The sequence below is a fragment of the Ctenocephalides felis genome, unplaced genomic scaffold, assembly GCF_003426905.1.
Source record: "Ctenocephalides felis isolate EL2017-DRISC unplaced genomic scaffold, ASM342690v1 CF-g0.4_SCAFFOLD_03571, whole genome shotgun sequence".
Lineage (NCBI taxonomy): Eukaryota > Metazoa > Arthropoda > Insecta > Siphonaptera > Pulicidae > Ctenocephalides > Ctenocephalides felis.
In genome coordinates, this window is record NW_020539725.1 from 13,283,996 (window position 1) to 13,303,071 (window position 19,076).

General features: G+C 30.5%; 1 protein-coding gene across 1 annotated transcript in view; it reads left to right on the plus strand.

Annotated features, from left to right (window-relative positions):
• Nucleotides 1–18,634, plus strand: part of LOC113385643 (glycine-rich cell wall structural protein 1.8-like) — a 28,564-nt gene extending 9,930 nt beyond the window's left edge. Inside the window, exons 2-4 of the mRNA XM_026623490.1 lie at nucleotides 16,169–16,227; nucleotides 17,015–17,670; nucleotides 17,733–18,634. Of these exons, the coding sequence (XP_026479275.1) occupies nucleotides 16,169–16,227; nucleotides 17,015–17,670; nucleotides 17,733–18,634 (1,617 nt within the window). The remainder of the gene's footprint in view (nucleotides 1–16,168; nucleotides 16,228–17,014; nucleotides 17,671–17,732) is intronic.
• The last annotated feature ends 442 nt before the right edge of the window (nucleotides 18,635–19,076 follow it).

The window sequence follows — 19,076 nt, forward strand, 5'->3', positions numbered from 1 at the left end:
TTATACACGTGAAAAGACAAGAAGTTGGAGATTATTTAAATACATAAGAGGGATATGCATTGTTCCAAAATTTTATTGGAAAATAATATAAACGCTTTCTATTTTCATTCGTTATAGACGATAAATCGAATTGATTAAGATTTGTAATAAACTATGTAAACGCAAAATGCTAAATATCTCACATTAGAGACCGAAGAAAATTGATTGGAGAAGAATAGGTTAGAACGGGGCTTAAAGGTCTGTGGGTACAAAAGTCCACCACCGATATTTCAAAAACAAGTAAAGTTAATATTTTTTCAACAACAATATTTGAAAGTAGAGGGAAAAAAACAACGATGCTAATAGGAAGATAATTGGCAATGTTTCAAAATCTGTTGTTTAGTTTAGTTTAGTTACGTTACATATATACTTTATTTAATTAATTTATAAGATATATTGTTAATTTAAAGTTAGATTCAACAGTTTTTTTTATATAACCTCTTACAATAAAAGCTTATACCTGGGTGAAGTAGAAAGGTCCAAATGAACTTTTACCCCGGCAAAGGTGTAAACAATAAAAAATAATAAATGAAATAGAAAATCAAGTAAAAAAGGCCATTTTACAAGAGATAAATTAAATTAATAGTTATTTCAAAGCTGCTGATCAATATTTCTGACGTAATACCTGATCAGGGTTATGTGATTAGTATCATCTTTGTAAAAAAATATACCCATATATGTTTTGCATTGGTTGAATAATGTAGGTAATATTTCGTAAAATCCTTTTAAAATTAATAATGAAGATATTGGATTTGTTTGTCCCTTGCAAAAATTTATCCCGCCTTTGGGGTAAAAAAGGACAAATGACAAATTTTAGAAAAATAGTAAAAAAACACATTTCTTTTATAAGGAATTAAATGAAAATTTTACTTCAAGTTTGATAGTTATTTGCTCGATACGTTTTATGCGTCGATATATAGTTCATTTAGTTTAGACAGTATAATTGCTTAAGTCAAATTGGACCTTTATGCCTCGCCTAACTCTATATTATATATGTATATACATATATATATATATATATATATATTTATATGAGTGTATTTGAATATGTAAATATATTCACATACAAATAAAATCGGAATACACATGTGTAACATTATATTGTCGAAAGCTAAAATTTAATGATCCCATAGTCAATAAAAAAACTGGCAAATTTTTTCTTTTCACACACGTACTTATACGTAACCATAAAAAATCTATATGAGAGAGATTTATATATGTATATGAAGAACGAGAGAGATGGAGATTTTATATGGATTTATGTCGTAGTATTATTTACAAATAAGAGTTAGCTCTGTACACTAATATTATCTTTAATGAAGCAGAAAAAAGTATCCGATCGCTGAAATCCATTTGCATACTGTCATTGTGGTGAGACAAGAGTCAAGACAAGAAGAGAAGAACAGATGATGAGGTTCACAATGATGTAAAATTAACAGTCACTTTCGTTTTTGTACTTTCTTCGATCGAGCCGTGGATGCGGCTGTATAATATAATGGATAATGTAATATCATGGGATCCTACGGTCGGTCAGCCCGAGACCCTCGAAGCACCTTTTACTTATATAAAATATAATTGGTACACGGTACATGCTCAAATTTACATTATCATCATTGGTATTAAATATTATGCCTAAAGGTTGATCCGTAACATGAAGAGCTATTTATACTAGAATATATGCGGCACTCACTTCCTCATTTATTCGCCCTTTTCAGAAATTATTTTTGGATTTGGTCACAACATACTTTCAACGCCCATCCAATTCAAGCTAATTTTAAGTAAATATTTTTCAATCACTTGGCCAAATTACGTATTCTGACTCCTTGGAGCATCATCAAATTCTTAAGTTTTTTTCCTCAATTTCAGATTATAAAATGCATAATTTCTAACACTTCACAATTTTTACCTTCCCGATAAAAACGTTTGTTTTCGACAGAAGCCCAAACGTTGGATATCAAAATTAGATAGAGTTTATCGCTACAAAATCCGCTTTGCTATTCCGTATTCCGATTTTAAAAATTCAAAAATTGTTAGAAAAATATCAGTAGATATTTCGTCCTAATTAGTTCTTGGTAAAGATTCTTGAGGTTGCATAGTAATAGAGTTCATGACTGAACGAACATCTTAAGATATTATAGTCATAAGAAAAGTGGTTAATTTATGATTATTTGAAATGATGGGCTGTGCCAAATGATCAACTTCTATTCAATTTTGAAAGTTATGGTCAAGTTTACAGTGAAAAGTTGAAAAAAGGAGTTATCTCATTGGAAATAAACTCTCCAATGTCAGAAAGACTAACACATTTAACACAGTTTAAAAGGGTTAACTTAAACTCTTTAAAGCCATAAATATTAGGGTGGTCCTTAATGTTTTCTCTAATTTTCGAATTTTCTTGCGCCCAAGGGCTCAAATCGTTCGACAATGCTAAAAAAAATTCTCTAAAAGCTTAAACTCTTAATTTTAACGTTATTGGTTGGAGTGTGTACTATGTTGGAGTTAATTATAAGAGGTAAAACTTTCAGAGATTTTTTTTTGTCAATTCAGAAGCATTTGAGCCCCTGGGAACTAAGAAATTCGAAAACATCCATATTAGGGACCACCATAATATATATATATATATATATATATATATATATATATGTGTGTATAGTGCATATAGCAAAAAAAATTAAAACTGCTTAGTTCAATTCGTATTAATTATGCCAATTATTTACACACATCGGGCAGGTTTTTCAAACTTTTCCACTTATACCCATCTTTTAATTTTATAATTTTTTTTAATAACAATTTAAAATGACATTTTATATGCTTGCAAATTTCCCACTCAAAGAAACAATAACTTTATTTAAAATAAAACTTTTCCAAAATGAATTCCTTCTTGTATCAAAAAAAAAGTTCATTTTCACCGATAAGAATAATTAAAAAAAATCGATGTACACTGTAGTTTTTTATTATACTGGAGATAAAATAAAACCGTTATCAATTTGAATTTGAGTTCTTTAAATCAATAATTCACTATTGACATAATACACTAATAATAATGATAATAATACACCAATATAAATCATTAACTCAAATTTAAAATTTGATGTATCGGCTTCTATATAATTTTTCTATTCTATTGATTAATAAGTTGCCACTCAAATTATTATCACAATATAGATTTCTCACTCATTGATATAGTTTTATATTTTCATAAATATAGAGCAGAAAAGCTACGGGAAATATATATATTTCTCGCAGTGATTTTGTAAAATCAACAAATAGGTCAAAGTAATAACAAAAAAATAATACATTTAATTTAGGGGCGCATTTTTAAATCAATGCTTCTCAATCTTAAATTTTTTAAATAAAGTCGCGTGGGATAATTCTGGGGTCGCGGGAGATTTTAATGACAAATATTTATATCATTTTATAACACCAGGTCTTGATTTTTATACGTTCTCAACGAATTTTCAATCTATATATTTTCAAATGTAAAATCCTTTCTATGTGTCTTCTAGGAACTCAAAGTCATAAGTGGGTTCGTCTAAAAACTTGTAATAAATACAATGAAACCATACCTAATATACGTGACTATTAACAAATCGATAAACAGTAATTTTATTTGTCAATCTACGTTGTAGAACGTCTTCCTAGTTAAAAAACCAGAATATTGTTCACTACCGTGGCAGAAAATTGAAAGTCAATTGCTCGAGAGTTTCCTTGAAAGGTCGCGACCTTCAAGGAATACCTAAATAATAGATTTTTAGTATTAACAAGGTAACAAACTAATACCATAAATTAAATCGATATAATTTGTAGTTAACAAACAATTATATAAAAGTATTCAACAAATGCCGAAAGTAATTTTATATGTTTGTGAAAAACATGCACTGTATTACTGATCTTTGACACTGTTTTATAAAATAGACTTTTTTTTAAAGAAATGTCGAATCATGTCATATGTACAATGAAAGTGTCTTTTTCAAAGAGATATTGTGATTTCATTTCTCTTCAACTAAATGGTTTTTAAAAAGGCGACCCAATGGTCTCCTTCATCTATTTGATATATCTTTTATTTGAAGGCAACCCAGTGGATGTCTTTTCTAGTAATGATGACATATTTTAACTTACTGCAGTAGTATAGAAAAAATATTTTTACATGGAATATCAAAATGTAATTACTACTGCCTGATATGACGTTGTCTAAAATTTCGATTTGAAACCATGACTTCATATATGACTACGAAATATCAGAACATGCACCGTAAATTGAGCAGTTTTTAAGAACAAAAAAATGACAAAACCATTTTTCATGCAACAGTAAGTCAGTATAAACAAGTACAAAACAACTACGAAGTCTTCTTATAGATTCTAAATATTTTGTGCATCATTTTATAATTTATTTAAAAAAATGCATTTTAAAAATATAAACATCCTAATTATGCGTTTATTAACAATGAGAAATTTTAAAAAATGTTGAGAGTTTAAAATAAAATGCTAATGTAAAAGAGTATATTGTAATATTAAATATGGGCTTCACAAAACATAAATTGATTCGCTTTCTTAATTTTTCGATGTATGTATGTGTGTGTGAGCCAATTTTTGACGATTTGAAGTAAGTTGTGTAAAAAATGTTACAATTATTTTAAGTGATTAAATAATATCAAGGACTACGTACATGATATATATAAAATTTGATCGAAATATCTAAATCTCAATTTCGGTTACCTTAGGTAAAACTTTTTAACTAGTTGTAAAACCCTTTTCAATGATTTCACCACAAATTCAAAATCGTTCTATTACTTTTTAATTTTACATAATATACCTTTTCGCTTACATACATTCATAAATCTATTCCAAGAATTGTAATACTATATTAATAAATCAACTAAAATTGTTATCAACGGTAGATAAAAATAGTTCCAAATTAATGGTATGTAACGCTTTCATTATTGCTCCCAAAAAGAAAGAAGGTAGGTATAATAAAACACGTTTTAGCAATAAATATAGATTTTCAAAAAATTATTACCAAAACTCAAATCAAACTCTAGTGAATGATTATTTTTGCTTTTAATCAGAACTGCATCAAACTTGATAGTAATTGTATTGTATGGCAGTAAAGTCAAAACAGAATAAGAACTATTTTTACAAATGATATTTAAATTAATATAGCTTTACAAATGCTTGACTATACCATAAGGCTCGGAAATTGTTTTCTTTATTTAGAATTTGTTAATATAGTCAGCATACAAATAGTATTGGTAAATCAAATTTAACTAACTATTAAAAATATAATAAGATTTTAGATATTTAAAATCACTAAAATTATCATTTAGTGAAACTTCTGAAAAAACCCTTATTAGTATGTTATTAGCATTTTTGCTAAAAAGTTAAAAAAACTAGTTGGTTTGGTATTTAGCCTTGAGGCAAGTTACATGAACTTCCCGAAATGTGTAAATAATCGACTTAATCAAAAAAAAAAGTGTAATTAATATACTTCATTAATCCTACTTTTAAAAAAAACGATAATAATTTTAGCAAACTTTGACGAATTTTTAAAATTAAACTACTTGTCGTTAGGCCGTAATATTACAGTAAGTTCTATAAGACCATGATGTATATCGCCAAAAAAAATTTCCATGAAAATCGGCTTAAATTTTTTTTTCAACAGTTAATTACAAGAAAACGGCTCAGTAGATTTTCACCTAAAATTAATCAGTACCATTCCCAACTAATATCTTTCAAACAGTTTTTGAAATTTTAAAATCGGTTCGGTAGGATGAGCTTAAATGTCGACGAAAATTTAACACTTTTTTTCAACAGTTAATTACAAGAAAACGGCTCGGTAGATTTTCACCTAAAATTAATCAGTACCATTCCCAACTAATATCTTTCAAACAGTTTTTGAAATTTTAAAATCGGTTCGGTAGGATGAGCTTAAATGTCGACGAAAATTTAACACTTTTTTTCAACAGTTAATTACAAGAAAACGGCTCGGTAGATTTTCACCTAAAATTAATCAGTATCATTCCCAACTAATATCTTTCGAACAGTTTTTGATTTTTCAAAATCGGTTCGGTAGGATGAGCTTAATTGTCGACGAAAATTTAACACTTTTTTCAACAGTTAATTACAAGAAAACGGCTCGGTAGATTTTCACCTAAAATTAATCAGTATCATTCCCAACTAATATCTTTCGAACAGTTTTTGATTTTTCAAAATCGGTTCGGTAGGATGAGCTTAAATGTCGACGAAAATTTAACACTTTTTTTCAACAGTTAATTACAAGAAAACGGCTCGGTAGATTTTCACCTAAAATTAATCAGTATCATTCCCAACTAATATCTTTCGAACAGTTTTTGATTTTTCAAAATCGGTTCGGTAGGATGAGCTTAATTGTCGACGAAAATTTAACACTTTTTTTCAACAGTCAATTACAAGAAAACGGCTCGGTAGATTTTCACCTAAAATTAATCAGTATCATTCCCAACTAATATCTTTCGAACAGTTTTTTGAATTTTTAAAATCGTTCGGTAGGATGAGCTTAAATGTGGACGAAAAGTTTTTTCAAATTACAAAGAAACGGCTTGGCAGATCGTTGCACAAAACTGACAAACGATAGTCCTCACCGAAATACATCAAATGGCTTTTAAATTTCTAAAATCGGTTCAGGCGTTTTTGAGAAAACGTCGATCAAAAGTCTAATTTTGACAAATGCCAAAAAGACCATACTGATTTTTGCAAACTTTGACGAATTTTTAAAGCTGAACCAGTTGTCGTAGGGCCGTAATATTTTAGTATGATCTAGAAGACTATGGTATCTATCGTCAAAAAAATAATCATAAAATCGTCGAAATTTTTTTTTTAAAAACTTTATTACAAGAAAACGGCCCGGCCGATCTCTACCAAAAACTAATCAGCACGATTCCCAACCAATATCTTTCGAACGGTTTTTGAATTTTCAAAATCGATTCAGAATTGCGGGCTAAAACGTAGACGAAAAATTTTTCACTTTTCTGCCATTTATGAAGAAACGGCTTGGCCGATTGTCGCACAAAACTGACAAACAATAGTTCTCGTCGAGATACATCGAATGGCTTTTAAATTTTTAAAATCGGTCCAGCCGTTTTCGAGAAAACGTCGATTTACGGCAAAAAATCTGTTCACATACACACACACACACACACACACACACACACACACATACTTTTTCCAAATTTGGTCTCATTCGATTCAGAATGGCTTGAAACGTCGAGAAAACATAAAATTAGCGAATCGGGTTTTTTGATGAAAACATAAACTTCTCCTTCGGGAAGTTAATAATTTGAAGTGGAATACTAGAAAGTAAAAGTTTAGTTAAATTTTATATAATTCATTTATTTTTAAATTTATTGCTTTAATACATTTTTTTGACAAATCAACAACGAACTAATTCACTTTTGCAGAGTTAAAGAAAAAATCAATTATCATGAAATGTCTTGAGAGATTAGATTTAATTTAAGCCGTCAGTATTATATACAAAGAATATTGATAATCTTGCTAATTATGATTCTGAAACAAATCGTTAGACTGTTGCCGCTTCCATCAAATGTCTGTACAATACATCATATTTTCAATTAAATTGAACTTAATAGAACCATAAAACCATTAAGTTTGCTATTAAATTTAAATCATTTTAATGACTGAAAGTTTCTCAATGAATAATAAAAATTGTAAAAATCTCTGAACTGTTATAAAAAACTAAAATTGTTTCAAAATAATACACACGCCATTAAAAGTATATATTGTAAAACAATAATAAAGTAAGTGTTTCATAAAAAGAAAATCACTCATTGAAGTCCTAATAACAGTTTGATTTAGTGTAACGTCATCTTCGAATACATAATATTATATTATTAAATGCTATTATTGATATTGTTTTATATTCTAACATAAAATAATTGTAAATGAAAATGTATGAAAAAGATACATTATCCTGTGCTTATTTAATACTAATAAGAATATGCAAATATGCTTAAATTTTCTTCTAAATATACGAAATATTCCAATTTAGTTAAAATTATATTTTAGAAATTGATAGAATAGATTGTATAATAGCGTATAAAAATAACTATGCAATGAAATATAAAATAAAAAAGTGCTTAAGACTGGATATATAATTTTGCCAAACAAATCCAGTAAAGTAAATTACGATACAAACGTTGGCTAATGGATTTAACTCTTCTTTTTATATATTACTTTCTTAGATTTACAGGTATATTTATATTGCGGTAATTTTTCGAATAAAAAGTGTTCGATCGTTATGTTTTAATAAAACGAAAGATAAGCGATCTTTTTATATGAAGTAAATTCATATTTCAAATATGGCAAACCTAATAACATACCCTAATAAGTAATTACTTTAAAGGATTTTTAGAAAAACAACCACTTGGCAACAATAAGTGCAAAAATAAAATAGAGAGGGGGCCAAACTTATGTATTGATAATTATTATTAATCAATTTTTGTTATTATTATCAAGGTTCAATAATTATTTTTCTTTTTCGGTGACCATACGTCCTGGTTTGACCGGGACAGCGCCGGATTTCCACCTTGTGTCCCGGGTTTTGCTAAAGCAATATTTATCTAAGCGAAGGGGTTTCAAAAAGTATAAATTAAAATTAAATTTTCGCAATTACTTGATAATGGAATTCTAGCTATCCATCATATATCTGAAAATTGATATATGCTTATGCAATTGATATATGCAATGAGTAGCTCATATAAAACAATATGTGATTTTGTCTTTCGACTACATAACATGTTGAGTTTACCTAGAAGCACCAGACCCTATAAACCATTAGGTGAATGATAAAAGTGACGAATACAAAATTTCAAAGGCGAGTTAAAATAGCCTCTCATATTGATAAATTAGAATTTTATTTTCAACTTCATGAAAATTAATAAGTTATGAAAACTAACGAACAGGTGCTCAATTTTTCAAGTTCATTATGAAGAACATTGAATAGAATATTGAACAAGAATAAAAAGCGAAAAAACCTATATGCAGATCGAAAAACATAAGATATAATATAACATCATAAGTAATAAAAGAGTATAATATGTAATCGAATATTGATTGATTGATCTCATTAAAAGTCCGCAATACTGATTAAAATTATATATTTTGGTTTATAAAGTGCAAACATGTCTGGATGTGGCAAAGGCAAAGATAAAGGACTTGGTAGACGTTACAACAAGCCCCAAACACCGTGCAAGTTCAAGTTGTAACACCGCACTTTTTCTAGAAAATGATTAATTCTGAAATAATAAAAGTTGCGTAATTAGTAACTTCCAGTAGGCTAAGTTATTGCAATCGTCCAAAAATCGAAAGTGAAAATTTTTGTATATCTTCACGTTTTGAAGGTTTCTGAACATTTCACCAAATACCTGAAAAAATGGATGGGTATATGAATACAATTTTTTGTCCACGTTTTCGGGCGCACAGGATTCAATCCTTCAATCAACTGATTAAAACAATTCAAAAAATATTCGATTTCTATTGATGTGGAGACGTCCTGATTAGTTTTGGTAAAGACAGGTCCAACCATTTCGGAGATACAAAGCAAAGAGTGTAGAAAATGGTAATCGAGTTTTTGAGAGAAAAAAGCAACCGATTTGAATGATCCAAAAAACATTGAATTCGTAATGATGGAGAAAAATGGTGATTAGTTTTTGGTAAAGGCGGGTCTAGCCGTTATGAAGGTACGGAGCTTCATACGCAGAAAATAGCAGTTTTTGAGAGAACTAAGGATACGATTTGAACGATTCAAAAAAAAAATCTGCTTGCGTTGACGAAACGATTGTTTTTGGGGAAAGAATTTTTTTTTATTTCAAATTTCTTTTTTTAATTTCCAAAAAATATTTTTTTTACTTCTAATAAATAATTTTAACTTTGCAATTCAGTTCATATAATTCTCACAAATATTAAACAATGTCCTTCATTTTTAATTCAATTGATTGAGTTTTATTTATTTACTTTTTATTTAAACATATATAAACGTCGTCGTACAATTTATAAGCTCTTATATTTTGTATATAATAAAAGAACAATAAAAGCTACAGGATTTATAATAATCTATTTGAAAACATTTAATATTTTTTTTCGAATATTTCGATACGGTACGGAAAGTTCCAGCAATTTGCCTTAAGGCACGAAGACATACACCACTAGTTTTTAATTGATTTAGTAGAGGAATAGTAACAGCAACTATTCATCTTTATTCATCTTTAATGATGGTCTACACGAAGGCAGGTCCATGGTTTGAGAGCATTACAAACTTTATATATATATATATATATATATATATATATATACATATATAATAAATATATTACCACGAACCGATTGTACATTTGTGTACGTCCGACGCCCCCCCTCGGACATTTTGCAGTCTCACGTTTAGTGCAGATATTCGAGAGATCTGGCGGGAAGGTATATAAAGATCCGTTGGAGATGTTCGCATTATCTTATGACACTTTGTGTAAGTGGCGAAGCTTGCGCGGCAAGCCAAGCTATTCGGTAACAAGGAAGTCGGAAAGTAATTAATCGAAGGGACGAAAAACTAAAGTGACCGGAAGTTTTCCCTAGTGTCGGGATGGACAAACGCTTAACGGTATGTAACGGATTCGAATTATTTATTTATAAAGTGCATGGATAAACGGATAAAGGATCTAGAATTAAAGGACCCATAATAGTACTTTGTTAAAATTGTTAAGTGTCAGTGCATGCCTAATTTAGTTAAATTAACAAAGTTAAAATAAACTAGTTACAATAAATTGAAAAAATATTTTGGAATAGTTATTAAAATATTTATTTTTATTTATAAAATATTATTTTATTATTTATTCATTTTTGTTTATTTATTTTATATAAATTTATTTTATTTTATATATTATTATTTTTTTTAATATAAATTTATTTATTTTGAAACGATTCAATTATATATTTATAAACAGAGTTCAATAATGAAGCATAACATACAAATAGAATTAGGGTATGTTTACCCTTTGGAACTTCCCGTTCCATAGGGTAAACATATAGATGTACACGATTAGTTTCATACTAGCACAAACTGATTCAAACTGTTGCAAATCATTAGTTTTGATCAGTTTGGGCCAGTTTGTGCTAGGATGAAATTAACCCTATAATACCCTTACGTTTCGACTGAAGACCTAGTTTCAGTAGAACTAAAAAAATTAAGACTAAAGCATGCAACAGTAGTGTTACGAAAGCCGATGTGTATGAATTTAATAACTTTTCAAAGAAATTCACCTTTTTATTGACATTATATCTGGACTAGATTTACTTCTATGTATGCCCATATATATAAGACCAAAATATGCAATAACAGTATTTCAAAATTAGAAGTAAAGAGTACATACAATTTGCTTATTCTAATATTAAAAATAAAAAAAATATTAACATTAAGCTATAGCACTAGAAAATTGTGAAAAACTAGATTTATAATTTACTTATCCTAATATTCAAATAAAAATTGTTAAGCCATAGCACGTGACATTAAAAAAAATACATTATAGTAAAAATATTAAAATTGTTATATTGATATATTTTAAAACTTAACTAAAATTTTGAAATTGAAATTGAAAGGACACGAAAATTCTCAAATTTATATATAAATTTTTATGAAATTAAATGGATTGTAAATGATGTAACGGTTAAGCTCATGGCTCGTGTGGACAGGTTGTGAGTTCAAACCCCGCTATGAACAACCTGACATCGTGCAGTAGCGATACCCATATAGATCAAAAATATGTTTCGAAATGAAAATAGCTCATTTCCGGCAATGAAAAATCTCTCACACCATTCTTTCTTGAATTGAGTTTAAGTTTAACTTAGCCCTGGGGCAACAGTACCTATCATATTTTTAATATTAGATTAGCAATAATTTTTACTTTTATCGACTGTAAAAATGGTTGGACCTTTATTTTCAAATCGTTGTGTTGAGTAGACATATATTGGGTCTATGAGCACTACATCACTGTAATAATAGTCAATAAGCAGAATTCCGTCTGCAACTAAAATAAAACATAATATAATCTTTAAATCGTTCGTTTGCAATTAAAACGTCTAATATAGTGGCTTCAAACCTTTTTTGCCCCGCGCCCCCTGCTCTAATAAAAAAATGGTTGCGCCCCCCTTAATTTCTTTATTTAATTGAATTTTGTAAATACTAAACTGATATCAAACTACAAATTAATATGCAATATATTATGTAAAATATGCATAAAAACTATTTTTTTGTTAACTTTTTAATATTAAAATTGTTGGGTTGTTTTCGATAATGGTATTCTGAAAACAGATGTAAGCGCCCCTCTTAAAACAACCTGGAGCCCCCCTGAGGGGGCGCGCCCCACAGGTTGGAAACCGCTGAATATACAACCGCGATCAAAACCAAATACTTAAATTTGGCTAAAATATTAACGGAATAACACATTTTCACAAAATTTTATATCAATTTTTCAAAAATATCTACTAGTACCTGAGAAGTTCTCCTTTGAGCGTACCTACTAATATCTAATCGTTTTCTTTTTCATTATTAACAATTTCTGCTCATTGTCTTGTATAAATAGATCGCAAAAAATATTAAAAAAAATCATATGAGTATTACAGCTGCTTTTGTATTAGATACATCTTTGAGTAATATATATATACTCGTACTAATAATTTCAGTAGTAAAACCTACGTTTATTTTTTACAAACATAATGAAGATCAAAAAGTTAATGAATAATAAATGTTAAACGGAAGCCGATAAATGTTAAAGCGCACATGTATCTGATAAGCTGTAATGCATGTGAAACTTCTCCCAAAGCACTTAAATAGTAAAATGAAAGTTTTTGTAAATTTTACAGAAATTCTGAAATGTATTTAAAATTAATAAAATTGTAAAATTAATACTGATCTCTACCTATATTATTTTAATTAATAAATGCAGTAAAAGATTAGAAGAGATGTGAATGTTATTAAATGCCAATAATAGCATAGAGATATCTATATCGACTTCTTAACATATTAAAGATTATTAATGAAGAATATAGAAAACAATATCGCAAAGAAAGATTGAATGAATAATATTCATCAAGATAATAATTAGTAATTACTACTGTAGTGTATGATAATAATTAATTAATAGCACGTTAATTAATTAAGCAGTTGTAACTTTCAAACAACATATATTTGCATATACAGAAACTGAAATGTTTATATGAAACACTCAACTATTGCATCTTTAGCCATATTGATAATTCAATTGAATTGAAATTGAAAGTTTATACAAAGGATGTAGTTGAAAATATGTAAGTTCAGTTAGTTTCATTGTGATATAAATAGAAGTTTTCAAAAAATTTTGTGTTTACCCAAGTAAAATATATATTTTTTTCGAAACTGCTTTTCAAATCCAATCATGCATTTAGGCAAATCGAACGTGTTGAATATAATTTAATAAACCTGGGCCATTTTTTAATAAATGATAGTCTCATTTCCTGAACCACAATCAAATAGTAATCTTAATAGTTTACAATGTTGGCAAGAAATTAATAACTTAAAAGTGATATTTTGGAAACGTTGTGTTACAATAAATGCCTCTCTCAATTACAATAATGAGCAATATCTATACAGATTCGTATAAAAAAAAATTAAATCATATTCAATTTTGAAGCACATTCGGTTTGCCTCCAACATTTTTATTGATTTTGAAAAGTAGTTTCAAAAATTTTGAATTATTTTGTATTGTCACAAACGCTGAGGAATAATATAGCATTAGCAAATATCCTTTACATTTGACATGGTTCATTGAAAGAATTTGAAAAATGTACTTTTATTGAATAATTTAATATATTTCACGGTACACATGCTCATCCAGCCATCAAGTTCCAAATAAAACGTTTAAAGTATTTAGAACACACTTTTAATTAATTATGGCAATGAAATCATTCATCGCAAATTTCTCTCAACAAATATGAAGCTTATACATATATATATATATATATATATATAAATATACATTTGTGTATTTTAATTAATTTTTTGCAAATATCAAAAATTTGGCAAGTAGTACAAATATCTTCATTATAAAATCAATAGTTGCTAGAGTAAGAAGACATTTATTTAACTCCCATCTTATGATAAAGATTAATAGCAAACAATACTGAAATAATGATATTTAAAAATTAAATAAATCAGTCCCAAAGCTTCTTAATACCAAAATTAATATTAGTGCAGTATCTAAACGACGTAACCAATTGTTTCGCAATAATCCATAATTCATTTCTTAGTAGGAATGCTTAAAATAAATGAATTCTCTACATATTTTCTGATACTATATGAAAAGGAATTGTGTCCAACAAAATCTCATTATCTACAAAACCGCTGTTCAAACATATTTGCTACTAAACATTTAAATGTGCGTAAATAAATGCAAAATCAGTTAAACTGACAGGGCTTAACATTAAAAATAAATTGCTTTTTCTTGGAAAGAAATTTTATGTATAAAGCATTGAACCTGATGAAAGTTCGTGAATTTACCATTGCCATTAAATAGTACTATTTAAGATACATCTTGAGAAATCTAAATTGATAAAATATTAGCATCAGAGACTGAAAAACTGTAATCAGTTAAATAATACAATATCATATTATTATCTATTAAATATCAAAAGAATTAATATCTAATATTTTTAAAAGTTTCACGTATCTGCTGAGTCTAGGAGAAAAATTATAATTTGTTATTGTAGTACCATAGTACAAATATTTGAACAATTCTTCACAATGATTTGTCTATTTGCATTTTTAGAAAACTCTCATGAAACAATATATAAATGGTCATTTTTATTCAGATTATTACATCCACTATTGCGAGAGAACGAAATCTAAATTGAACAATGGACAATCATAACAAGCAAACAATTAAAATCAAAAGAAAGTTTAAGCTATTTGCCAACAATACGGAAGTCTAATTATGAATAAAATACGTGCAAAACTGCACACCAATTTGGTACAGCGAATTGGTTTTGCTTAACAATAGAACGACCGTTGAAAATTAATTTCAACGGTCGACTTTGACTATAAATCAAATGAATAATTATTATGCAATCTTAAGTCATACTCGTGTAATGATTTAATGACGATTTATGTCGTTTGAATTTTAGGTATAATTTTTTAAGAAAATTAGATTTAAACATCATTTAACTATGCAGTACAACTTACAACTTTACAAGTAATCCTTGGTTTGATTTGCTATATAAATAAATCGTATTCTTTGGCGCTCTACAACCCACCTAAGATGATTCTTAGGTTCATCTATTCTATACTATTGTTCTAAATCATCTTATATAGGGATGTATATTCTTTTATTTATCTTTCTTAATTTAAGAAAACCGATTGCCAAGTAAATATTTTTTAGACAAATTTATTCCACTTACTGAAGAACACAAGAAAAAAACTCCCGTACCTATTTTTTTTTACAAAAAGCGTAATAACATTTAGCTCTTTTTTGCATGCAGATAATTATAAAAGAAGATAACTATATCAAAAATAAAACATTATCAGAAATAACTAATAGTAATATATAATTAAATCAAATTGAATAAATTGACACACAAATGTTTTTTGGTTGTGTGTTTTTTTATTTATTTAAAGCATTTAACCTGGTAGTTATTTATCAAATTGGATATTGAAAATCTGATAGCTAGAGCATCTTTAGATGAACAGAATGACTTTTTCAAATATTTGTTTAGTGATATACATCTGCATTACTAATTTTTATTTTTTTTAATTATATATTACTAATAGTTGCATCGGATAATTGTCTTATACTTCATATAGTTTATCATTATTTATAATTAGCTGCAAGCAAGAGCTAAATGTTGTTATGCTTTTTGTAATACACATCAAATTGGATGAAAAATTTCCTCTATCAATTATCAATAAAAATGACAATGCCTCTCATAACTTTGTTCGAAATTCATTTGTGTTTTAATTATATCAGTTCATTAATTAGTTTTTTTCAATGCCTAAAATAAATATGTATAAATATTTTATAAGTATTCATATTTACTTAAGTTTAATATTTTTTTTTAATTTCAGTTTTGTGTGGCTCTGCTTGCTACGTTTGGTTTTGCGCATGCAACCTTCGGCAAGGAACAGTAAGTATTATAATTTATTTTATAATATTACTTTAGCAAACATTTCAAGATATTTAAAATAGTTCATGTTTTGCATATCTAAATAAATTAAAGACTGTTCATGTTTATTATAAACTTTCAAGGCAAGAATGAAGCTTTGTGCAATGTCAACTTATCAAAATACATTTGATAGAAACTGAAATAAGCTCTTGCATTTCTTCATTCACTGATTACTTATTTTTGAAGCTATTGAAATTGGCCCAGTACAACTTGCTATTTTCATGAATATTATTTAATTCAAATTATAAGAACTAAAAAATTTTATATAATGAATTAATTAGTATCAAAACGACATTAATGCTCAAAAAATAGTTCTAAAAATAAAAGAACAAGTTTGTATTCCAAATTATCGTGGAATTGAATGATATAAGTTAAAAGTGAAGTTTCATCGAAATTATTGTTGTCAGCACCATTATTTGAAAGTGAATGTGAAGAGAAAACGGTTTGAATAAGTGGTTCAAATCAAAAAATATTTTTATAACCATTTTAGAAAACCAAAATTAGGTCCTTATTAATTTAGAAATGTAATGAAGCAAATACTTTTGAAATATATAAATCGTCATATGCATATGCAATTATATTGCGTACCCATTCGTGTGCCGCTCTGGAATCAATCAAATACTTTTATAGTAATATGATAAGAATAATTGAATACTTTGTTCAAATTTTATTATTTTCTAAATATATTTACTTCAAACAATATATTATAAATATGTAAGTTAGAAACATTGTATTTAATCATTTACAGTGTCCACATACGAGTGCATATAAAGGAACCAGTTCATAAAGAAGAACACCACAAAGAAGTAATCATTCATGACCATGGTGGCGGTGGTGGAGGTGGCCACGGTGATTTTGGCGGTGGCTTTGGCGGCGGGGGTCATGGAGGCGGTGGTGGTGGCCACGGCGATTTTGGAGGTGGCTTTGGCGGCGGCGGTTATGGAGGAGGCCATGGCGGCGGAGGAGGACACGGAGGTGGTGGCGGCGGACCCACTATAATCATAGAACAACATGATGGTGGTGGTGGGGGCGGCGGCCATGGCGGATTCGGCGGTGGATTTGGAGGAGGCCATGGTGGAGGTGGTTACGGAGGCGGCGGCGGTGGCCACGATGATCATCATGGTGGCGGAGGAGGATTTGGCGGAGGATTTGGAGGAGGCCACGGAGGCGGTGGTGGTGGAGGCCATGGCGGTGGCGGTCACCATGGTCCGGGATTAGCGGAAACATTAATTGGAGGTTTTCTAAGCGGCGGAGGCCACGGCGGAGGCGGCCATGGAGGTGGTGGCCACGGCGGTGGTCACGGCGGAGACTTTGGCGGTTACGGTGGTGGTGGCGGCCACGATGATCATCATGGCGGCGGCGGAGGTGGCTTTGGAGGAGGATTTGGGGGTGGTTTTGGAGGAGGTGGCCACGATGATCCCATGGAGGCGGAGGTGGATTCGGTGGCGGCGGTGGATTTGGAGGAGGTGGCGGCCACGATGATCACCACGGAGGTGGTGGCGGATATGGAGGCGGCGGAGGCTTTGGAGGTGGCTTTGGCGGTGGTGGCGGAGGGCATGATGACCACCACGGATGGTTGGATTTGGAGGAGGAGGTTTTGGCGGTGGCGGCGGTCACGACGATCACCACGGAGGTGGAGGAGGATACGGCGGCGGCGGTGGCTTCTCAGGTATCTTTGGCGGCGGTGGCGGACATGGTGATCATCACGGAGGAGGAGGAGGAGGTGGATTTGGAGGAGGTCACGGAGGTGGCGATCACCACGGAGGAGGAGGTGGATATGGAGGCGGCGGAGGATTTGGCGGTGGACACGATGATCACCATGGCGGAGGAGGTGGCGGCTTCGGCGGTGGTTTTGGAGGCGGCCACGGTGGCGGAGGCGGTGGTTATGGAGGAGGACACGGGCGGCGGCGGCGGCGGTGGTCACGATGATCACCACGGAGGTGGTGGCGGCTATGGAGGAGGAGGTTTTGGAGGCGGATTTGGTGGTGGACATGACGATCACCACGGTGGTGGTGGAGGAGGATTTGGCGGCGGTTTCGGAGGCGGCCACGGTGGGGGAGGTGGTGGTTATGGTGGCGGTGGACACGATGACCATCACGGAGGAGGTGGCGGAGGAGGTTTCGGCGGCGGACACGGCGGAGGCTCCGACAGTTATTCTGGAGTAGATAGCTATAGTGTAACTAGTCACGGAAGCTTTGGCGGCGGCGGTGGTGGAGGCCATCACGGAGGCGGCGGTGGATTCGGTGGTGGCCACGGAGGTGGTGGTGGCCACGGAGGCGGTAGCGGACATGGTGGTGGTGGCCACGGAGGTGACAGCTACCTGAATGGTGCTTCCGGTGGATTTTCACCTAGCGGCCCATATCATTAATGTGAATGACAGTTGATGTTGATCAGAAAAAACGTCACGGTATATTTTGCTAATGATATACTTTCTTACGAAACAAAATATATATTGCTTATATCATTTTATTTCTATGAATATACACAGAAGTAAATGATACCGACAATAATTCACAAGAATTAGCAAAAATTCACAATGAATGAAATAACGATGAATAAATGAAAGAGTGTTAATTATTGTATTATAATAATTAATGTTAAATGTTACACGTATAAATATGAAGCTAATATTTCTGAGAATTGTAAATATAAATAAATTTTTATACGGTTAATATCTTGTTATAAAGAGTAATTTAAGAAAATAACGAGTCTGTATAGTGTTATATAATTGTAAATATTAACTATTTTAATAAAGTTGTTATTATCTAATAAATGTTTTATCTTCATTTATTATTATTAATGTTTTTCGA